The sequence below is a fragment of the Magallana gigas genome, chromosome 4, assembly GCF_963853765.1.
Source record: "Magallana gigas chromosome 4, xbMagGiga1.1, whole genome shotgun sequence".
In the NCBI taxonomy this organism is placed as follows: domain Eukaryota; kingdom Metazoa; phylum Mollusca; class Bivalvia; order Ostreida; family Ostreidae; genus Magallana; species Magallana gigas.
The window spans coordinates 41,345,466-41,370,782 of record NC_088856.1 but is presented as its reverse complement, the minus strand read 5'-3'; the positions used below and the strand labels follow the sequence as shown (position 1 = coordinate 41,370,782).

The window sequence follows — 25,317 nt, the reverse complement described above, 5'->3', positions numbered from 1 at the left end:
TGCTCTTTATTTTTTTTTAATAAAATACATCTAGTGCGTATTATCACAAGCATGTTTAATCACGTTACACTCTGTTGAATCGAACAGGTGTCCCTGGTATATTTCTAAGCGGCTACAAATTTATCTTTGTTGAATTTGTAGGTTAAATAATTGTTTTGATTAGAAGTACTTATAGTATGCAAACACCTACTTAAAGCAATCAATTTGTAGTTTTCCTAAAGATGTATAAATGACAAAAATAATCATAGCATCTCAATGTGTTTGTTTTTATATAACCATTAATTCTAATTGTTGATTTTGGCACTACACGGGACAATGGCTTAACATCAAAGAGGTCATATTTGATTTCCTAATATGATAAAAAAATTAATTATGTAAAATCTTCACAAGAAAAAGGAAAAGATACAACATTAGCTAACAGATATCTAGATAACATGTTCTTTAATTTGTTTGAAATTAAATACACCTAGTGCAACGTATCATAAGTTTTTAAAATGTATATTATGGTTCAAATACGGTGTATCTGACAGCAGAATAAGGACAACGAGCACACGACTATCGTTCGAATAAAGGCTCCGATTAATCGACTAAGCCAACCGAGTAAAATTGCCCTTTGAGCTTTTCTGGCCTAATAATTTTTTAGAAGAAGATTTTTAAAGATTTTCTCTATATATTCCTATGTAAAACTTGATCCCCCCATTGTGGCCCCACCCTACCCCTGGGGACCATGATTTGAACAAACTTGAGTCTACACTACCTGAGGAAGCTTCCACTTTGATTTGAGCTTCTCTGGCCTAATAATTTTTTTAGAAGAAGATTTTTAAAGATTTTGTCTATATATTTCTATGTAAAACTTGATCCCCTAATTGTGGCCCCACCCTACCCCCGGGGACCATGATTTGAACAAACTTGAATCTACACTATTTATGTATTCGGTGGGTTATATGCAAATTCTATTGTAAATAAATTGAAAACGGCATATGGTACTACCATTTAACTAATGATGAAAAAAGATATGAATAAAAGCTTATTTTATGTTTAATAAACCTGGGTGTTTTAAATATAAAACATAACGGCGTGTATGTTTAAAATGTAAAAAGGCAATAACATATCAATGACGGGTATTTAGATAAAATACATCTAATTTAATCACGTTACACTCTGTTGAATCGAACGGGTGTCCCTGGTATATTTTTAAGTGGCTACAGATTTATCGTTGTTGAATTTGTAGGTCAAATTATTGTTTTGATTAGACGTACTTATACGAGGGTCAATCAAAAAATACGAAGACAATGTGGCTGTCTGTCATATATTTTTCACGAAAGTCATACTTAACAGATTAATCTGTGCACCATCACTTAAGTTATTGATATGCGAAGTTTTAGTCCATTTGATGAAATGGTATTTTTGTTACCCCTTTTTAAAAACAACATGTTTTGTCACCACGGCGCACGGTAACGTTCAAAACATGACGTCAAGATTACACATGCTTAGTTTATAGATATACCCCATCTTTATATCACGCTTAGTCTCTTGTGCCTTTCTCCTTACAATTTAAAATTGCACTGAACCACTTAACATCTTATTTGTACACATTTGTTCGAGAATCATAAGTTAGTTCTTCAAAGTTTTCATTTTCTAACCGTGTATCTCTTAGTTTACAGTAAGGATAACCCTGAATGTCGGTTGACGTTACTTATTTTTTTACCAAATATTTACAGATATTCTACTCTCTTTCAGACTGTTTTATATTCAAAATACAATTACCACCACCCCCACAAAATTTATTACAATTAAACACAAACTTGCATATAATTGTTGACTTATTATTTGAACCATTGAGCATTTTCACAGCTTGTATCTGCTTTTTCCCGAGTTAAATCCATTTTGTGTGTATTTCTCGTTGCGCCGTGACGTCTGGCGACGTCGATGTTTTTAGTTAATTCTAAAGAGGAATATCTGTATATAGTTACTAATATCTGTTCCACAAAACAATATATCCCGTCATTATTTGGAACATAGAATACCATGACAAAACTTGATTTGAGATTTCAATATTATTTGGTTTTAAGCCCAATTTATAGAGATATTACTTTCAACATTATATGATGTATGGTTGACATAACACAAATACTGACCGTGCGCCGTGACCTAATTTTTGTAGAATTAGATTCTAAATAATTCTTAGAAAAAAAGGAATTTATTAACTTTTTTTCTTGCAAATTGTTTGAAACTATTGCTAAATCATTTCTACCAAATTTAGTAATGATATGACGTTAAGTAACATAGCTATGACAAAAGTCTTCGTATTTTTTGATTGACCCTCGTAGTATGCAAACTCGTACTTAAAGCGATCAATTTGTGGTTTTCCTAAAGATGTATTAATAAAAAAAATTTATCATAGTATCTTAATGTGTTTGTTTTTATATAACCATTAATTTAAATTTTTGATTTTGGCACGACACGGGACAATGGCTTAACATCAAAGAGGTCATGTTTGATTTGCCTTATATGATAAAGAAATTATTTATGTAAAAGCTTCACAAGAAAAAGGAAAAGCTTAAACATTAGCTAACATATATCTAGATAACATGTTCTTTAATTTGTTTGAAATTAAATACATCAATTACGACGTATCATAAGTTTTTAAATGTTTATTAGGTTCAGATACGATGTATCTGGCAGTAGAATAAGGACACACAATTTCAAATAAATCAACGAGTACTCGACTATCGCTCGAATAAAGGCTCCGATTAATCGACTAAGCCAACCGAGTAAAATTGACTTCCTTAATATTCATCAAATTTTAATGATATATCCATTTATCACATAAGTGGAAGCGATCTTGATCGTTATTTCGATTGTTATATTGTTTTTGTGTGATTCATATTAGATTTATAATCTAATATTTTTGCAAATTTTTGTTTTCGATATTTAGCTTTTGGCATATTGCAAATAATTATAAAATTCAATATATGTAGAGAGTATATGATTCATCTGATTGGACTGTCAAATAAAAGAATAAAATGTTTTATAAGATAATAAACCAAAAGTTCTCAATTACACGTAGTTCGTATAAAGTGCACCAACATTGAATGAAATAATTAGAAGGTACATGTATCAACAGTTTGTGATTTTCAAACAAGCTGAAAATATCTTAACATTCTGATGATAGTTTTTTTTTGTGTTGAAATACACATTGTAAACAAGAACTTTTCTGAATTCAATTATTACAATGGCGATGTCACATCGATGATATATTTCATAAAAGTGATTATAATACTAGAACTCAGCTTGTTGCAAGCAACGATAAGGTCTTCCGTTACAGCTTCAAGTCAAGAAAGAATTGTAAATCAGTATTCATAAAACCCTCCCCTTTCTCCTTACACTTGTAAGGGTCTGACATATATTGATAGGAGGTCATTTTCACACTACCTTAACTTCTGACCAATCAGAGCTTTAGATAATCAATTCGAACTCTTGAAAATTAGTTCATTCCTATTTCATTTGTGTTAAGGTAACCCCCAGAATGCCGAGTTTTGAAGAGTTAGACCTCTCGTAAAACAGATAAAGGCATGTCTGTGATAATTCAAGGATATATTTAGACAAGAAAGGTATTGACTGCGACTTTAAAACACTATTACGCACAGGAAGCGATTCCCCATAAGCAAAATGAAAGCGGGTATGAATGTCTTCATGTGAAGATTTTAATTCTTATATTACGCAATGTCCAAACAATACTTTATTACAATTAGAGTGATAAAATAATGAAGAACAACTTTTCCAGCGATATTATTATCATAGGATGTATCGTTTTTTAGCAACATGCAATGTAAGTAATATACATTTAAAAAAAAAGCTAAATGTAAAATAGAGTACATGTATTAATGAACAGTCAAACCTTAAAAAAAAAATGTTCTTGTTTGAGCAAATTGCAATCAAATTACAAATTTTCATGTTACATTAAAGTTTTAAAATTCAGAAAATTTAAAACTATGTATTACAATTTATATAGTTTTAAATTCTCTGAATTTTAAAATATTAATGTAACATATATGTGGAGGAAAGACAATTTTTTCAACAATAAAAAAATCCACCATATTGCTCAATTGCAACAAACATATTTTTTTTTCAAAAAGAGAAGTTAACTGGTCTGGACTTAATAATGTCTTTGAAGTTTTACTTCACATGAAAATCAGCGCGGCTCTGTGTATAGTATACATACTTTCAGTAGATCAAAAGGCGTGAATGTCGCAATATTCAACCTTGTAAATTGTCAGTCTGACACCTTGTTCAAGATATTATGGAATTCCCTTATGGGGGTATTTGTGGTCTTTAGAGTTGAAATATATATTTTTAAAAATATAACACGTATGAATAAAGGAAATAATCTTTATATTCATCATTTTAGATGTGTTTTCTTTTTATTATTTCAATCATGTCAGATTTTTACAAATCCTCAGGCCTCCCTCACCAGTTGCTGATACCAAAATAAGTATGGTGTTAAATTAAAAATGAAATGTGGTGATAACGAACAGTGTTCAAATAATAGTTCACTCTGTTACGGCACTTTAAATAATATACATGACAGTTATGTACTTTTGATTTTGAACACTGTTCGTTATCACCACATACATGTATGTCATTACATTTACATGTATCTTCTCTTGCAAAGCTATAAGAATGTTGCCATGATATAGTTACATAGTTTTAATAAGAAAAAATCTCTCTCTCTCTCTCTCTCTCTGTCTGTCTGTCTCTCTGTTTGTCTCTCTCTGTCTCTGTCTGTCTGTCTGTCTCTCTCTGTTTGCTCTCTCTCTCTCTCTCTCTCTCTCTCTCTCTCTCTCTCTCTCTCTCTCTCTCTCTCTCTCTCTCTCTCTCTCTTTCTCTCAAACTATTCTCCTAAATGTTAATGGACCAGAGCCAGGAAGGCATAAACACCCCAAGTATTTTTGCTGCATCACAATAATTTAATTTTAACATCTCTTTAATTATAAGCGACACCTTAATTAATAGGCAAACAAGTTTATTTTCTCTTTCCGTGATAGGTGAATTGTGTACGGGTCGGATAAATGAGAAGACTATTTTTTATTATTCAGTCATGTTGAATGTTTATGACCTAATAAATTCCCCAGAGATGAATGAGCATGCAGCTCAAAACATGCATATAAAATTTTCTTTTTTAAAACAAACTTATTAGCTATTAAAGCTTTATTTACTAATTATACAGTCAATTGGAACTTGTTTCAAGAAAACGTCAATCCATGGAGAACGAACTCCATTAGTTGTCATCGTATAATGGCTGCCTTTACATCCAACATTTTAACTGATCGTATGGTTTTCTTACACAATTATTTTTGTAAAAATTGACGTCTTAAACAATGTTAAGTGCTAAACACAATGTACCAATTTAAATTGTTAAAGCAGAATTAGCTAGTTTACTGATTTTTTTCTTTTTAATTGTGCTTTACACACGTGCTATTAGAGAAAATGCGGACGACACGTAACAGTTCCGTATAAAATCGCTTCGTGTTGTCAATTGTACAAATATTCAAACGAAGGCCATTTCTGACTAATTATTTATATCTTGTATAATATTTGCTTCCTGTACATAGTGATTAGCAGCGTTCTCGACCACATGCACTCGGGTAGACTCCAGCCCCGGAGGCTTTCACACCTCCAGAAATTAAGCCCCGCCCGCACCTGAGATTTATCACCCGGTAAAAATGTTCGGCCTTTAAAATGATTTTTCGTTTTTTCTTCTGATTTTTTTTCTTCATTTACTGAAAGCAGTATATTGGTATATCATAGCAAACGAGATAATTTCAATCTTTTATACACACGCACACACAATTCAAATGATTTGAAGTTCGTTATTGAATGATTGTCTTAAACATTCTTAATGATTGAAAGTCAGCGCTAAAATATAATCTTTTATATCGATGATGTACTGTCTTCCTTGTGTATATCTACAGATAAAAATCGTGTGTGTGTCTGGGAGCAACGAAAAACTCGGAACTAACAGAAAAGGCGCAGACTATACACACGACCTGCTGACTCCGTAAAGGTGTGGAAACTGAATACCTGTGTATATTTGTGTTGTAGCCTAGGAATAAACAGATGTAAACGTCGGGGAAAAACAACAATCTGAATTTCCACTTTTGATTAAAAAAATAATTACGGTTGACGGATGCCTTGGGATGATAATCAGTTAGAATCTATCTTAAAAGATTATTATTATTTACTTACAAGTAGGACTACTTGCATGTAATGTTTACAAAAGTGGGATTTATTATATCTATTTAATAGTGATTACACACCGAGGTCAAAATTAAAGAAAAATCATTAATTTTATTAATCGATTGCTTAAGTGGATTCGGGGGGAAAAGGGAAGGGGGGGGGGGGCATTATCCGTACTACATTTTATTTTTCGACTTAAAGTTTGCAGATTTTTTTTAAACCCGGGAGTTAGTTGGCAGAGATAAACTTGAGACTTAAGAAAAATAATCGGTATGTTAAAGAAACAGATTAATAGACAATCAATTTCTTACCCCAATCGATTTCTGATTAATCTCTCTCTCTCTCTCTCTCTCCTCCCTCCTCCCCCCTCTCTCTCTCTCTCTCTCTCTCTCTCTCTCTCTCTCTCTCATGACTTTTCTAGTGCTAAAACCTGAGGCCCCGAGTCAAAAAGGTATCAGCACGTTAAAATCCACTTACGGCATCACAACCGCCAGTTCCAACATAGATTTGTGAATTGTGAACTTCTCTACAACAACATATGATACCTACGAAAGACGAATAGGGCCACATAAAAAAATGTTTTTATCTCGTAATAACGAGAAAAGATCTCGTTATTACGAGTTAATTATCTCGTTATAACGAGAAAAGATCTCGTTATTACGAGTTAATTTTCTCGTAATTACGAGAAAAGATCTCGTTATTACGACTTAGTTATCTCGTTATAACGAGAAAAGATCTCGTTATTAAGAGTTAGTTATCTCGTAATTACGAGAAAAGATCTCGTTATAACGAGTTAATTTTCTCGTAATAACGAGAAAAGATCTCGTTATTACGAGAAAAGATCTTTTCAAAATGGTGCGTTTCATTATTCTATTCTCTTTATGTCAAGTGTATGAACTACTGCAATGTCTTTTATTATACACATACTTAGCATTAGTAGCATAAACAGAATTTGATATAAAATCGGACCAATCAGTTTTAACGAAATTTCAGAAGAAGGAGCAAAGCAGGTTGATTGATGAATTGATTGAACTATATATTGATTAGAAGGATACATGTAATTTGTTTTCAGACTCCAAAATGTTGATATACAAAATCAATTATTTTCAATATACATATAGGTTGTGTATAGACACAATTCAGGTAAATCCTGTATATCAATGATTGAAACTACATAGTCATTAAAGTCAACTGTAACAATAGAATTGTGTTTTTACGACAAGGGCTACCTGGTATTTAATTCGGAGTGGAATTATAATATATATAAGATAAAATGAGAATTACATGAAGTTCTTTCAACTTATTCATATTAGTTAAATGTCAAATCCGATCATTTTATCTAAAAATTAATGAATAATGTCCGGTGTAATTTAAACATTAATCAGAATTGAATTAACGTTTATTGAAAGAGTGAACCAGTCGACTTGGAGGTGTTTTCAGAAATGCACCATTTATAAAAATCTTTTTTCATAATAACGAGATCTTTCTCGTAATTACGAGATCTTTTCTCGTTATAACGAGATAATTAACTCGTAATAACGAGATCTTTTCTCGTAATAACGAGATCTTTTCTCGTTAGTACGAGATCTTTTCTCGTTATAACGAGATAATTAACTCGTAATAACGAGATCTTTTCTCGTAATAACGAGATCTTTTCTCGTTATTACGAGATCTTTTCTGGTAATTACGAGATAATTAACTCGTAATAACGAGATCTTTTCTCGTTATAACGAGATAATTAACTCGTAATAACGAGATCTTTTCTCGTAATTATGAGATAATTAACTCGTAATAACGAGATCTTTTCTCGTTATAAGGAGATAATTAACTCGTAATGACGAGATCATTTCTCGTAATTACGAGATAAAAATATTTTTTTATGTGGCCCTATTCGTCTTTCGTAGATACCAATACAATATAGTCAGAAAGTGATATACCTGTAATCTCTCTCTGTCTCTCTCTCTCTCTCTGTCTCTCTCTCTCTCTGTGTCTCTCTCTGTGTCTCTCTCTGTCTCTCTCTCTCTCTCTCTCTCTCTCTCTCTCTCTCTCTCTCTAAAATTTACAATGTATTCTGCAGTAAATGTTACAATGTATTTTGTAAAATTAAAACCCGACATTTGCAATGTATTTTTAAACATTTTAATCAGAAGAAATCAACATATGAGCTAGAAACTCGCACGCTTTGAAATTCTTCAAAATGCACCTGTGTAGTCAATCGCGCAGTCATGATACTTGGACATGTGTACACGAAGAACAAGCATGAATTATATTTTGTGGATTCTGTGTTTAATTGACCGTTTTTCAGTGGGTAGAAAACAGCTCATGAGACACAGAGAATTAACAACCCGATCATTTAAACGAGGGCTTGTCATATATCATCAATGAGGAATGATTATTTACCTGGTTGGGGGGGGGGGTATTTTCCGATGACTGGCAGAAAAAACATAATGACATGCACTTTTTTAATAATCAGATTCAACATGTAAAAGGACTATGTGCGGTATGGTCAAATATCTGCCCCCGATTTCAACTAATTTTTAAATAGTATCGTATAAAATGAAATCTTCACAAATCATTATAAAGAGAAATCCTATTACTTTAATCTTGATTTTAGTCATCATTGCTCACTCGCTGTTTATATATGACGTCACTTAAATGACCTAATTCCCGCAAATTTGCAAACAAATGAAGATATTCTCATTTTTGCTCTTTATTTTGCATTCGGAAGTGTAGAGCGTAGGTCTGCTCAAGTGCGATTTTAACATATGTTTTTCTTCATATAGTTATACATATCATACTAAAAAATGGTCATTGAGCAAGCCTGCGCTCGATGTTTCCCAGTCGAAAAACCATCGGAAAACACCCATATTTTGCTACAAAACATCAATTTATCAAAATAATGCAATATTCGTGACGTCATTACTACATTATGACGTCACTGTGGTGATAACATTTTACACCTTTATTTCCAATATGATTTTAACTATCTTTCACCTTATTATAAAGCTCTCTGAAACTTTGAATTTGGGGGGCAAAAATTGCATAAAACCGCTCTTAGTGCTTTAGAACTTTCACCTGATAGCTAGGGACATTTTCATAATTTTGTGATCGTTTCATTCAATAACAATAGACGTTGATAAATAAAACATATTAAATAAATTTAACGACCTGTTGCATTGTTCTATCAAGTTGTCTCTATGCATATTGTTAATGCTATATATTTACATTTTCCAGTATTTTTGCCTGTGATAACACTACGTATCGATTCTGTACTATATAACCCATAATACAAATGACGCCAAATCGAGGCGCCAGCGGGGTTTGCTTATTAATATTTAAATATAAAATCGTTCGATGGCTTAAAATTATATAAATACAAGTAATAAGGAATCATTCTTTGAATATTATGAGATGATAATTTCGGTCGGGGTGTGATTAAATTTATCATAAAGCCCTTCGGGCTTATATTTTTCATATTGCAAATAGTCATAAAATGATACAATCTAATTAATCAAATATTTAATGACTCACCTGAATGGGCTGTCAAAAAAAATAAAAATAAAATGTTTTATAAAATAATAATCCACAAAGTTCTCAAGTGCATGTAGTTCGTATAAATTGAACCAACGTTATTTGAAATAACTGCAATATTAGTTGTTATGATTTGCGAATTGAATCATCCTAACAAAGGTACCTGTATCAACAATATGTGATTCTCAAACCATTAGAATTATCATAACTGTGATGTCACATTGATAAGATAATGCAAGAAAGTGAGTGATACTGATTTTTCATATTGCAAATAATCATAAAATGATACTATCTAATTAATCAAATATTTAATGACTCACCCCACTATGCTGTCAAAAAAAGAGAATAAAATGTTTTATGAAATAATAATCCAAAAAGTTCTCAAGTGCATGTAGTTCGTATAATTTGAACTAACGTTGATTGAAATAACTGCAAAATTAGTTGTAATGATTTTTGAATTGAATCATCATAACAAAGGTACTTGTATCAACAATATGTGATTCTTAAACCATTGGAAAAATCTGAATATTCTGTTATAGGTTTTTTGTTCAAATAGACACTCTAAACAATATTTATAGTAGTCAGGATTCAATTATCAAAACTGTGATGTCACATCGATAAGATAATTCGTGAAAGTGAGTAATAAAGATTGTATCTTGAAGAATTATTTTATCAAGAATTTAAAAAAGAAATATCAATTTCATTTTAATGATACTATCTAATTAATCAAATATTTAATGACTCACCCCACTATGCTGTCAAAAAAAAGAGAATAAAATGTTTTATGAAATAATAATCCAAAAAGTTCTCAAGTGCATGTAGTTCGTATAATTTGAACTAACGTTGATTGAAATAACTGCAAAATTAGTTGTAATGTTTTTTGAATTGAATCATCATAACAAAGGTACTTGTATCAATAATATGTGATTCTTAAACCATTGGAAAAATCTGAATATTCTGTTATAGGTTTTTTGTTCAAATAGACACTCTAAAGAATATTTATAGTAGTCAGGATTCAATTATCAAAACTGTGATGTCACATCGATAAGATAATTCGTGAAAGTGAGTAAGAAAGATTGTATCTTGAAGAATTATTTTATCAAGAATTTAAAAAAGAAATATCAATTTCATCTGCATTTGTTACAAAAATTAACGAACCTCTTGCGATCTTAATATATCATTTTTGAATTGTTGACAGTGTTGTTATTGTATCAAATATATAGCTGTATGTATGATCTCTTTAAAAAAAAAACACCATCAAATTGTACAAAATTTTTAGGAGAGTCAAATCACAGTGACCGATGTTATGACCTAATTTTTCTAGCCTTTTTTTGACAATAAGAAAACAACTACAAATAAAAGCATTTGTGGTGTATTTCATTAACGCAGCATAGTTACAATATAAGTTATAAAACTAAAAAAAACAACAAAATCTAGTGGTTATTAAAAAACATTTGGGTTCACATAATTTTTTTAACGAGTCAGCGACAGATTATCTATATCGTAGATATTTTGAAAAAAATAATAATAATATATCCATCATTTTTAGAGGGCTGAAAGACAGCATGAAGGTGTACCTTTCTTTTTTTATGTATGAAAAGACTAAAATTTGTAGAATTTTTTTAATTGCATGTATAAATCTGCAACGTCTCATGTACTACCAAGATAATTTTTTTATTAGTACCATTATATACTTAGATTTGTACATAACTCTTAAATTGAATATTTTCAATATTAATTTGTTTTTTTACTAAAAACGTGAACAGTCATTCGGAGAGGTCTTTCATTTCAAAACGGAAAAAGTCATTAGTCCATTCTATTCCCGACAACAATATTGAATTGGATAGGGCATGGTAAATAAATGCAAGACGTAAAGATTGAACTTTTTTTTGCACATGCACCAAATGCTCACATCTATCTGCATCTACTTGCAACATGTTTGATTATTGAGTTACATGTACAAGTTGACTAATATAAAAAAGATTTACTTTTTTTCAGTTCATTGTGATGTCAAAAATACAAAAAAAAAATCAAAATTTAATATTGTATGGTATGTAAATATATATTTATGTATTTGGTGAGTAATATGCAAATTCTATTGTTAATGAATTTAAAACGGCATTTGATACTACCATTTAACTAATGATGAAACAAGTTTTGAAATAAAGCTTATTTTATGTGTAATAAAATAATCATATCATCTCAATGTGTTTGTTTTTATATAACCATTAATTTTAATTTTTGATTTTGGCACGACACGGAACAATGGCTTAACATCAAAGTGGTCATATTTGATTTGCCTATTATGATAAAGAAATTAATTATGTAAAAGCTTCACCAGAAAAAGGAAAAGCTAAAACATTAGCTAACATATATCTAGATAACATGTTCTTGAATTTGTTTGAAATTAAATACATCTCACTACTGATTTCAAAATCCAATGATATTCCCAAAAATTGACTGACATTGTCTGACATACACTGTATATTCACTGTACCCTACTGTAAATCCACTGTACACCCACTGTACAGAGATATTGTACCACACTGTATCCCACTGTACCCGACTGTACAGAGCCACTGTATGCCACTGTACTCCACTGAACCCCACTGTACCTACTCACTGACCAGCACTGTACCTCACTGTACACCACTGTACGGGGTACTGACCAGCACTGTACCCCACTGTACACCACTATACAGGGTACTGACAAACACTGTACACCACTGTAACCCACTGTACCTATGTTTTTACGTTAAGTTATGTTTGAACAATGAATTGAATATTTACTTTATATAAGACCAAAATCTGGATTTGTTTTGATTCTTTCCTATTGCTTACAAGAGAGAAAATTGGCTTATATTCCTTCAAGTTCTTATATAATTAAATGTGCGGTCAGATTCTTTTTCAGGGAAAGGGCGAGGATATTATCGATTTCTGGGGAAGCTTAGACATTATGATACTAGTATTTTGGATAGTTGTAATATGTATTGTTTAAAAAATTGAATTATCCTCTGAACCCCCCCCCCCCCCCCAAATCCTCCGATCCGTGCATGTATTAAACACTCAGAATCCAATTATCATACAGAATATAGCAACTTACCCAATTAAATAGGGAACGTATTTATATATATTTCGATATCAATGTTTTAGTAACTAATTATTTAATTTTTTTTTAACAATGAATTTAATTTTATCATTATTGTCAAATAAATATTAGTTTCATGTTACATTAAAGTTTTAAAATTCAGAAAATTTAAAACTATTCATTACAATTTATATAGTTTTAAATTCTCTGAATTTTAAGATATTAATGTAACATATATGTGGAGGAAGGACAATTTTTTCAACAATAAAAAAATCCACCATATTGCTCAAGTGCAACAAACTGATTTTTTTTTTCAAAAGAGAGAAGATAACTGGTCTGGACTTAATAATGTCTTTGAAGTTTTACTTCACATGAAAATCAGCGCGGCTCTGTGTATAGTATACATACTTTCAGTAGATCAAAAGGCGTGAATGTCGCAATATTCAACCTTGTAAATTGTCAGTCTGACACCTTGTTCAAGATATTATGGAATTCCCTTATGGGGGTATTTGTGGTCTTTAGAGTTATAATATATATTTTTAAAAATTTAACACGTATGAATAAAGGAAATAATCTTTATATTCATCATTTTAGATGTGTTTTCTTTTTATTATTTCAATCATGTCAGATATTTACAAATCCTCAGCCCTCCCTCACCAGTTGCTGATATCAAAATAAGTATGGTGTTAAATTAAAAATGAAATGTGGTGATAACGAACAGTGTTCAAATAATATTTCACTCCGTTACGGCACTTTAAATAATATGCATGACAGTTATGTACTTTTGATTTTGAAAATTGTTCGTTATCACCACATACATGTATCTCATTACATTTACATGTATCTTCTCTTGCAAAGCTATAAGAATGTTGCCATGATATAGTAACATAGTTTTAATAAGAAAAAATCTCTCAAAATCTCTCTCTCTCTCTCTCTCTTTCTCTCTCTGTCTGTCTCTCTCTTTCTCTGTCTGTCTGTCTGTCTCTCTCTGTCTGTCTGTCTCTGTCTGTCTGTCTGTCTGTCTGTCTGTCTGTCTGTCTGTCTGTCTGTCTGTCTGTCTGTCTGTCTGTCTCTCTCTCTCTCTCTCTCTCTCTCTCTCTCTGTCTCTCAAACTATTCTCCTAAATGTTAATGGACCAAAGCCAGGAAGGCATAAACACCCCAGTATTTTTGCTGCATCACAATAATTTAATTTTAACATCTCTTTAATTATAAGCGACACCTTAATTAATAGGCAAACATGTTTATTTTCTCTTTCCGTGATAGGTGAATTGTGTACGGGTCGGATAAATGAGAAGAATATTTTTTATTATTCAGTCATGTTGAATGTTTATGACCTAATACATTCCCCAGAGATGAATGAGCATGCAGCTCAAAACATGCATATACAATTTTCTTTTTTAAAACAAACTTATTAGCTATTAAAGCTTTATTTACTAATTATACAGTCAATTGGAACTTGTTTCAAGAAAACGTCACTCCATGGAGAACGAACTCCATTAGTTGTCATCGTATAATGGCTGCCTTTACATCCAACATTTTAATTGATCGTATGGTTTTCTTACACAATTATTTTTGTTAAAATTAACGTCTTAAACAATGTTAAGTGCTAAACACAATGTACCAAGTTAAATTGTTAAAGCAGAATTAGCTAGTTTACTGATTTTTTTTTTAAATTGTGCTTTACACACGTGCTATTAGAGAAAATTCGGACGACACGTAACATTTCCGTATAAAATCGCTTCGTGTTGTCAATTGTACAAATATTCAAACGAAGGCCATTTCTGACTAATTATTTATATCTTGTATAATATTTGCTTCCTGTACATAGTGATTAGCAGCGTTCTCGACCACATGCACTCGGGTAGACTCCAGCCCCGGAGGCTTTCACACCTCCAGAAATTAAGCCCCGCCCTCACCTGAGATTTACCACCCGGTAAAAATGTTCGGCCTTTAAAATGATTTTTCGTTTTTTCTTCTGATTTTTTTCTTCATTTACTGAAAGCAGTATATTGGTATATCATAGCAAACGAGATAATTTCAATCTTTTATACACACGCACACACAATTCAAATGATTTGAAGTTCGTTATTGAATGATTGTCTTAAACATTCTTAATGATTGAAAGTCAGCGCTAAAATATAATCTTTTATATCGATGATGTACTGTCTTCCTTGTGTATGTATACAGATAAAAATCGTTTGTGTGTTTGGGAGCAACGAAAAACTCGGAACTAACAGAAAAGGCGCAGACTATACACACGACCGGCTGACTCCGTAAAGGTGTGAAAACTGAATACCTGTGTCTATATGTGTTGTAGCCTAGGAATAAACAGATGTAAACGTCGGGGGAAAACACAAATCTGAATTTTCACTTTTGATTAAAAAAATAATTACGGTTGACGGGTGCCTTGGGATCATAACCAGTTAGAATCTATCTTAAAAGATTATTATTATTTACTTACAAGTAGGATTACTTGCATGTAATGTTTACAAAAGTGGGATTTATTATATCTATTTAATAGTGATTACACACCGAGGTCAAAATTAAAGAAAAATCATTAATTTTATTAATCGATTGCTTAAGTGGATTCGGGGGGGGGGGGGGGGGAGGGAAGGGGGGGGGGGGGCATTATCCGTACTACATTTTATTTTTCGACTTAAAGTTTGCAGATTTTTTTTAAACCCGGGAGTTAGTTGGAAGAGATAAACTTGAGACTGAAGAAAAATAATCGGTATGTTAAAGAAACAGATTAATAGACAATCAATTTCTTACCCCAATCGATTTCTGATTAATCTCTCTCTCTCTCTCTCCTCTCTCTCTCTCTCTCTCTCTCTCTCTCTCTCTCTCTCTCTCTCTCTCTCTCTCTCTCTCTCTCTCTCATGACTTTTCTAGTGCTAAAACCTGAGGCCCCGAGTCAGAAAGGTATCAGCACGTTAAAATCCCCTTACGGCATCACAACCGCCAGTTCCAACATAGATTTGTGAATTGTGAACTTCTCTACAACAACATATGATACCAATACAATATAGTCAGAAAGTGATATACCTGTAATCTCTCTCTGTGCCTCTCTCTCTCTCTCTCTCTCTCTCTCTCTCTCTCTCTCTCTCTCTCTCTCTCTCTCTCTCTCTCTCTGTTTAAAATTTACAATTAATTCTGCTGTAAATGTTACAATGTATTTTGTAAAATTAAAACCCGACATTTGCAATGTATTTTTAAACATTTTAATCAAAAGAAATCAACATATGAGCTAGAAACTCGCACGCTTTGAAATTCTTCAAAATGTACCTGTGTAGTCAATCGCGCAGTCATGATACTTGGACATGTGTACACGAAGAACATGCATGAATTATACTTTGTGGATTCTGTGTTTAATTGACCGTTTTTCAGTGGGTAGAAAACAGCTCATGAGACACAGAGAATAAACAACCCGATCATTTAAACGAGGGCTTGTCATATATCATCGATGAGGAATGATTATTTACCTGGTTGGGGGGGGGGGGTATTTTCCGATGACTGGCAGAAAAAACATAATGACATGCACTTTTTAATAATCAGATTCAACATGTAAAAAGACTATGTGCGGTATGGTGAAATATCTGCCCCCGATTTCAACTTATTTTTAAATAGTATCGTATAAAATGAAATCTTCACAAATCATTATAAAGAGGAATCCTATAACTTTAATCTTGATTTTAGTCATCATTGCTCACTCGCTGTTTATCTATGACGTCACTTAAATGACCTAATTCCCGCAAATTTGCAAACAAATGAAGATATTCTCATTTTTGCTCTTTATTTTGCATTCGGAAGTATAGAGCGCAGGTCTGCTCAAGTGCGATTTTAACATATGTTTTTCTTCATATAGTTATACAGATCATACTAAAAAAATGGTACTTGAGCAAGCCTGCGCTCGATGTTTCCCAGTCGAAAAACCATCGGAAAACACCCATATTTTGCTACAAAACATCAATTTATCAAAATAATGCAATATTCATGACGTCATTACTACATTATGACGTCACTTTGGTGATAACCTTTTACACCTTTATTTCCAATATGATTTTAACTATCTTTCACTTTATTTTGAAGCTCTCTCTGAAACTTTGATTTTGGGGGGCAAAAATGGCATAAAACCGCACTTAGTCCTTTAGAACTTTTACCTGATAGCTAGGGACATTTTCATAATTTTGTGATCGTTTCATTCAATAACAATAGACGTTGATAAATAAAACAAATTAAATAAATTTAACGACTTGTTGCATTTTTCTATCAAGTTGTCTCTATGCATATTGTTAATGCTATATATTTACATTTTCCAGTATCTTTGCCTGTGATAACACTACGTATCGATTCTGTACTATATAACCCATAATACAAATGACGCCAAATCGAGGCGCCAGCGGGGTTTGCTTATTTAAGAAATGAACTCAATGTCTACCCAAGTTATACGAGTATAACCTGGGTTGGGGCAATTTACGCTTTATAATCCGCGAAGCGGATTATAAAAAAAGCGTAAATTGCTCCAACCCAGGTTATACTCGTATAACTTGGGTAGATATTGAGTTCATTCCTTATAATTTAATTTTCTGGAATTTGCTGTACAAATTGAGTCCGTTTACTTTTAGAAATGATATTAATCTGTTTAAAATTCAAACGTAACGTCAAGCGGATTAGTACGTTTTTGACGTTAGTGCATTGTGACGTGTCTTGTGACGTGCAAACCAGGTTATACAAATTTAACTTAATTTTTCTATCCAATCAAATGCCGCGTTACAACCAGAATTAAATTATTAATATTTAAATATAAAATCGTTCGATGGCTTAAAATTATATAAATACAAGTAATAAGGAATCATTCTTTGAATATTTTGAGATGATAATTTCGGTCGGGATGTGATCAAATCTATCATAAAGCCCTTCGGGCTTTATTGGATTTGATCACGCCCCGACCGAAATTATCACCTCATAATACTCAAAGTATGATTCCTTATTCCTTATATACAGCATATTAATAAGAATTATTAAAGAAAAAACATACTGAAGATTCAAAAATCTGATTTTTTTTCCTCAAATTAATAGTACAGTGGCGTACAGTGGGGTACAGTGATAGTCAGTGCCCGGTACAGTGGCGTACTGTGGGGTACAGTGTTGGTCAGTGCCCTGTACAGTGGCGTACAGTGGGGTACAGTGGAAGTCAGTAGGACTGTACAGTGGCGTACAGTGGAATACAGTGTTGTTCAGTAGATATGTACAGTGGGGTACAGTGAGGTACAGTGGAATTCAGTGAAATGTACAGTGAGGTACAGTCAATGTACAGTAGATGTCAGACAATGTCTGAATTAATTTGTTTGAAATTAAATACATCTATTACGACGTATCATAAGATTTTAAATGTTTATTATGGTTCAGATACGATGTATCTGGCAGTAGAATAAGGACACACAATTTCAAATAAATCAACGAGTACACGACTATCGCTCGAATAAAGGCTCCGATTAATCGACTTAGCCAACCGAATTGACTTCCTTAATATTCATCCAATTTTAATGACATATCCATTTATCAAAAAAGTGGATGCCATCGTGATCGTTATGTTGATTGTTATATTGTTTTTGTGTGATTCATATTAGATTTATTTAAGAAATGAACTGAATGTCTACCCAAGTTATACGAGTATAACCTGAGTTGGGGCAATTTACGCCTTATAATCCGCGAAGCGGATTATAAAAAAGCGTAAATTGCTCCAACCCAGGTTATACTCGTATAACTTGGGTAGATATTGAGTTCATTCCTTATAATTTAATTTTCTGGAATTTGCTGTACAAATTGAGTCCGTTTCACTTTTAAAAATGATATAAATCTGTTCAAAATTCAAACGTAACGTCAAGTGAATTAGTACGTTGGTGCATTGTGACGTGTCTTGTGACGTGCAAACCAGGTTATACAAATTTAACTAAATTTTTCTATCCAATCAAATGCCGCGTTACAACCATAATTATATTATAATCTAATATTTTTGCAAACTTTTGTTTTCGAAATTTAGCTTTTGGCATATTGCAAATAATTATAAAATTCAATGTATGTAGAGAGTTTAAGATTCATCTGATTGAACTGTCAAATAAAAGAATAAAATGTTTTATAAGATAATAAACCAAAAAGTTCTCAATTACACGTAGCTCGTATAAAATGCACCAACATTGAATGAAATAATAAGAAAGTACATGTATCAACGGTATGTGATTTTCAAACAAGCTGAAAATATCTTAACATTCTGCTGATAGTTTTTTTTTTGTGTTGAAATACACATTGTAAACAAGAACTTTTCTGAATTCAATTATTACAACTGCGATGTCACATCGATGAGATATTTCATAAAAGTGATTATAATACTAGAGCCGAGCTCGTTGCAAGCAACGATGAGGTCTTCCGTTACATCTTCAAGTCAAGAAAGGATTGTAAATCAGTATTCATAAAACCCTCCCCTTTCTCCTTACACTTGTAAGGGTCTGACAGATATTGATAGGAGGTCATTTTCACACTACCTTAACTTCTGACCAATCAGAGCTTTAGATAATCAATTCGAACTCTTAAAAATTAGTTCACGCCTATTTCATTTGTATTAATGCGGAGTATTGAAGAGTTAGACCTCTCGTAAAACAGATAAAGACGTGTCTGTGATAATTTGGAGATATATTTAGACAAGAAAAGTATTGACTGCGACTATAAAACACTATTACGCACAGGGAGCTATTCCCCATACGCAAAATGAAAGCGGGTATGAATGTCTTCATGTGAAGATTTTAATTCTCATATAACGCAATGTCCAAACAATACTTTATTACAATTAGAGTGATAAAATAATGAAGAACAATTTTTCCAGCGACATTATTATCGTAGCATGTATCGTTTTTTTTTTTTTTTAGTTTTACAGCAAAGACATTTTAGCAATTTTTAAAACATAGATTTCCATTATATAATTCAAGTGGTACAATTGGGAAAAAAATCAAAAACAAAAATCAGAGGACAATATTCAAAGTGTCAATTTTAAAGATTTAAAAAAAAATGCATGAAATGATCAATATAAGCTAAGACTCTCATGAAACGCTGACGTTTCATCCTTTCAAAAAAAAAAGAAAAATGATTTACTAAACAATAGATCAAAAATGCTTCAGGAATAGTTACAGAGATATAAAACTAAGCACAAACATTCAATGAAACAAAACCAAGTTTAATGATGTTTATATCATTCAAAGTACCATCTTCAGATTCAGAACATATGTTGTGCTCATTATTCATTCACAATATACAGTTTAAGCAAGTTGAAACCAAAACCAAAATGATTCGAATTTGTTGTGCATTAAAACAACATGCAAAGTAAAATAATAAAAAAACAAGATAAATGTAAAATAGAGTACATGTATTTATGAACAGTCCAAAACTTTTAAAAAATTGTTCGTGTTTGAGCACATTGCAATCAAAATGATTAATTAATGATTATGTATATGACTCATCTCCATGAACGGTCAAAGGAAGAGAAAAATACTTTATAAGAAAATAAACCAAAAGGTTTCAAGCCTATGTAGTTCGTACAAATGCACTGACATTGATTGAAATAACAAATAATTTAATTCTGGTTGTAACGCGGCATTTGATTGGATAGAAAAATTAAGTTAAATTTGTATAACCTGGTTTGCATGTCACAAGACACGTCACAATGCACCAACGTCAAAAACGTACTAATCCGCTTGACGTTACGTTTGAATTTTGAACAGATTAATATCATTTTTAAAAGTAAACGGACTCAATTTGTACAGCAAATTCCAGAAAATTAAATTATAAGGAATGAACTCAATATCTACCCAAGTTATACGAGTATAACCTGGGTTGGAGCAATTTACGCTTTTTTTATAATCCGCTTCGCGGATTATAATGCGTAAATTGCCCCAACCCAGGTTATACTCGTATAACTTGGGTAGACATTGAGTTCATTTCTTAATTGTATTAGATGGAATGTTTTTGTATTGAATTAACGTAACAAAGGAAGTCAGTGTAATGAAAGTTTTAACAGAATTTAAATGGTAAATGATAATTATACATATGCAATGAAAATGGAGATATGGATTTTTATCAATTCATCAAATCCTTGTTTCGGATATTTATATTTTTCATATTGCAAATAGTCATAAAATGATACAATCTAATTAATCAAATATTTAATGACTCACCTTTCTGGTCTGTCCAAAAAAAAGAGAATAAAATGTTTTATAAAATAATAATCCACAAAGTTCTCAAGTGCATGTACTTCGTATAAATTGAACCAACGTTATTTGAAATAACTGCGATATTAGTTGTTATGATTTGCAAATTGAATCATCCTAACAAAGGTACCTGTATCAACAATATGTGATTCTCAAACCATTAGAAATATCTGAATATTCTGCGTATAGGTTTGTTTGTTTGTTCAAATAGACACTGTAAATAATATCTATAGTAGTCTTGATTCAATTATCATAACTGTGATGTCACATTGATAAGATAATGCAAGAAAGTGAGTGATACTGATTTTTCATATTGCAAATAATCATAAAATGATACTATCTAATTAATCAAATATTTAATGACTCACCTCATTTGACTGTCAAAAAAAAGACAATAAAATGTTTTATGAAATAATAATCCAAAAAGTTCTCAAGTGCATGTAGTTCGTATAATTTGAACTAACGTTGAATGAAATTACTGCGAAATTAGTTGTAATGATTTTTGAATTGAATCATCATAACAAAGGTACTTGTATCAACGATATGTGATTCTCAAAGCATTAGAAATATCTGAATATTCTGTTATAGGTTTATTTGTTCAAATAGACACTGTAAACAATATCTATAGTAGTCTTGATTCAATTATCATAACTGTGATGTCACATTGATAAGATAATGCAAGAAAGTGAGTGATACTGATTTTTCATATTGCAAATAATCATATGATACTTTCTAATTAATCAAATATTTAATGACTCACCCCAATATGCTGTCAAAAAAAAAGAGAATAAAATGTTTTATAAAATAATAATCCACAAAGTTCTCAAGTGCATGTAGTTCGTATAAATTGAACCAACGTTATTTAAAATAACTGCGATATTAGTTGTTATGATTTTTGAATTGAATCATCATAACAAAGGTACCTGTATCAATAATATGTGATTCTTAAACCATTGGAAAAATCTGAATATTCTGTTATAGGTTTTTTGTTCAAATAGACACTGTAAACAATATTTATATTAGTCTTGATTCAATTATCATAACTGTGATGTCACATTGATAAGATAATGCAAGAAAGTGAGTGATACTGATTTTTCATATTGCAAATAATCATATGATACTTTCTAATTAATCAAATATTTAATGACTCACCCCATTTGACTGTCAAAAAAAAGACAATAAAATGTTTTATGAAATAATAATCCAAAAAGTTCTCAAGTGCATGTAGTTCGTATAATTTGAACTAACGTTGATTGAAATAACTGCAAAATTAGTTGTAATGATTTTTGAATTGAATCATCATAACAAAGGTACTTGTATCAATAATATGTGATTCTTAAACCATTGGAAAAATCTGAATATTCTGTTATAGGTTTTTTGTTCAAATAGACACTGTAAACAATATTTATATTAGTCAGGATTCAATTATCAAAACTGTGATGTCACATCGATAAGTTAATTCGTGAAAGTGAGTAATAAAGATTGTATCTTGAAGAATTATTTTATCAAGAATTTAAAAAAGAAATATCAATTTCATTTTAATTATACTATCTAATTAATCAAATATTTAATGACTCACCCAACTATGCTGTCAAAAAGAGAGAATAAAATGTTTTATGAAATAATAATCCAAAAAGTTCTCAAGTGCATGTAGTTCGTATAATTTGAACTAACGTTGATTGAAATAACTGCAAAATTAGTTGTAATGATTTTTGAATTGAATCATCATAACAAAGGTACTTGTATCAATAATATGTGATTCTTAAACCATTGGAACAATCTGAATATTCTGTTATAGGTTTTTTGTTCAAATAGACACTGTAAACAATATTTATAGTAGTCAGGATTCAATTATCAAAACTGTGATGTCACATCGATAAGATAATTCGTGAAAGTGAGGAATAAAGATTGTATCTTGAAGAATTATTTTATCAAGAATTTAAAAAAGAAATATCAATATCATCTGCATTTGTTACCAAAATTAACGAACCTCTTGCGATCTTGATATATCATTTTTTGAATTGTTGACAGTATTGTTATTGTATCAAATATACATCTGTATGTATGATCTCTTTAAAAAAAAACTCCATCAAACAGTGAACTATAAGGTATTCGACCTATGCTAGGACCTAATTTTTCTAGCCTTCTTTTTGAAGAAAACTACAGATAAAAGCAATTGTGGTGTGTTTAATTAACGCACCATAGTTACAATATAAGTTACAAAACTTAAAAAAAACAAAATCTAGTGGTTATTAAAGAACGTTTGGGTTCACATAATTTTTTTAACGAGTCAGCGACAGATTATCTATATCGTAGATATTTTGAAAAAAGTAATAATACTATATCCATTATTTTGAGAGGGCTGAAGTGTCGTTTATATATTTAGACGATATTTATCTCGCTGAAAAGAACAGCTATGTCTAGCTATATTAAAAAATGTTCAAAGTTTAGAAAATCTATTTTTCTGGTTTATCTTTTCTTCCAAGTAATAGTTTATAGCTTAACAAACCATTTTTTAAAAGATTAAGGAATATTTTGGTGAGTATTTTTTACCACTAAGTCTCCTTAAAATTGAACAAAATGTTATTTAGCAACCGGATTTCATAAGTGGTAGTTTTGTTTAGAACGTTATTGATTTTACTTAAGCCATGTATCATTTGCTTTATTTTTAGATTTAGAAAGATAAAGAACACTGGAAGATATTGTCTGTGCCTTAAGTTGGAAAATGTCATTTAGTTGAATAAGAGAGTGTTTTTTCATATTCAGATACAAAATTCATTTCTTATATACTTAAAAATCACTTTAAGATAAGACAACATGAAGGTGTACCTTTCTTCTTTGATGTATGAAAAGACTAACATTTGTAGATTTTTTTAATTGCGTGTATAAATCTGCAACGTCTCATGTACTACAAGATATTTTTTTTTTATCAGAACAATTATATACTTAGATTTGTACATAACTCTTAAATTGAATATTTTCCATATTAATTTATTTTTTTCTAGAAAATGTGAACAGTCATTCGGAGAGGTCTTTCATTTGAAAACGGAAAAAAGTCATTAGTCCATTCTATTCACAGGGCGAAAAACAATCTTTAAGCAAGTCCTTCAAGGTGGCTTAAAGGTGGCGTAAAGGTGGCTTAAAGGATATACAATCTTTAAGCCACCTTTAAGTCACCTTTAAGCTGAGCTTATAGGTCCTGAATATCCAAACTTCTTTAAGTCACCTTTAAGCCATCTTTAAGCTACCTTTAAGCATCTTTAAGTGGCATTTACGCTCCCTTTAAGTTGTCTTTACACCATCTTTAAGTTCCCTTTAAGTCAAGTTTGATCAAACTGAACAATAAAAACATATATTAAATGCAAAAGCTCTTTTCTAGGGAGGGGAGGGGGTGATCCGAGTGATGATATAATTTTCAAGTAAGGGGGCAGGGGGGGGGTTCCAGGCGGTTTTAATTGTCGCTCCATTAAACACATATCGCTATCATCAACAACGCTCCGATGGACACAGATTGCCAAAATTGTTTTTTGTTTCAAAATTATTGTAGGGGTAAGCGCAGTCTCTGTATCTAAATGTGTGCATGACATTATTAAACAAAATAAAGATAATGAACCAAAACTGCATTATTTAATTTAATAATCAGTTGAAGGTATGCATTTTTTTTTTCAATTTTAATTATTTCTAGGTCTAATTCTAGATCTGCTAGATACATGTTAAAGATGAAAAGACTCTCAACTGCCTTTGTTATATCGGGCAGGATATTACTGCTTTGTTTGTCTAGACATAGTTTTGTTCGTTTGTGTATATCTTACATGTATTAGAGTCTATTGTTTGTCCAACTTAAGAAAACCCCTGGAACTAACACAGAATATACAAGATATACACAACAGTTGTGTCGTGTGCCCAGGTGCACGTTTGTGTATATCTAATTCGAGTCTATTGTTTGTCCAACTTAAGAAAACCCCTGGAACTAACACAGAATATACAAGATATACACAACAGGTGTGTCGTGTGCCCAGGTGGAAGTCATGGTTTCTAAAGGCGTTGAAATCTTAGTATGTACGTGTAAACGATAAGTCTAGTGAATAAAAGTTTATTTACATTTGTAATTCATTTTCAAAGTATTATTTCCTAACTCTGGGTTTTAAAAATGGTAAGTCTACAAATTAAAGATACATGTATGTAAGAGTAAAATCTA

General features: G+C 31.3%; 1 protein-coding gene across 1 annotated transcript in view; it reads right to left on the bottom strand.

The window, feature by feature from the left end:
• LOC117681563 (uncharacterized) overlaps window positions 1–25,317 on the bottom strand; it is a 100,977-nt gene that overhangs the window by 10,789 nt on the left and 64,871 nt on the right. Inside the window, exons 14-21 of the mRNA XM_066083364.1 lie at window positions 22,699–22,707; window positions 22,272–22,280; window positions 21,880–21,888; window positions 21,488–21,496; window positions 21,087–21,095; window positions 10,518–10,526; window positions 10,092–10,100; window positions 9,772–9,780 (exon numbers count right to left, since the gene is read on the bottom strand). Coding sequence (XP_065939436.1) covers window positions 9,772–9,780; window positions 10,092–10,100; window positions 10,518–10,526; window positions 21,087–21,095; window positions 21,488–21,496; window positions 21,880–21,888; window positions 22,272–22,280; window positions 22,699–22,707 — 72 coding nt within the window. The remainder of the gene's footprint in view (window positions 1–9,771; window positions 9,781–10,091; window positions 10,101–10,517; window positions 10,527–21,086; window positions 21,096–21,487; window positions 21,497–21,879; window positions 21,889–22,271; window positions 22,281–22,698; window positions 22,708–25,317) is intronic.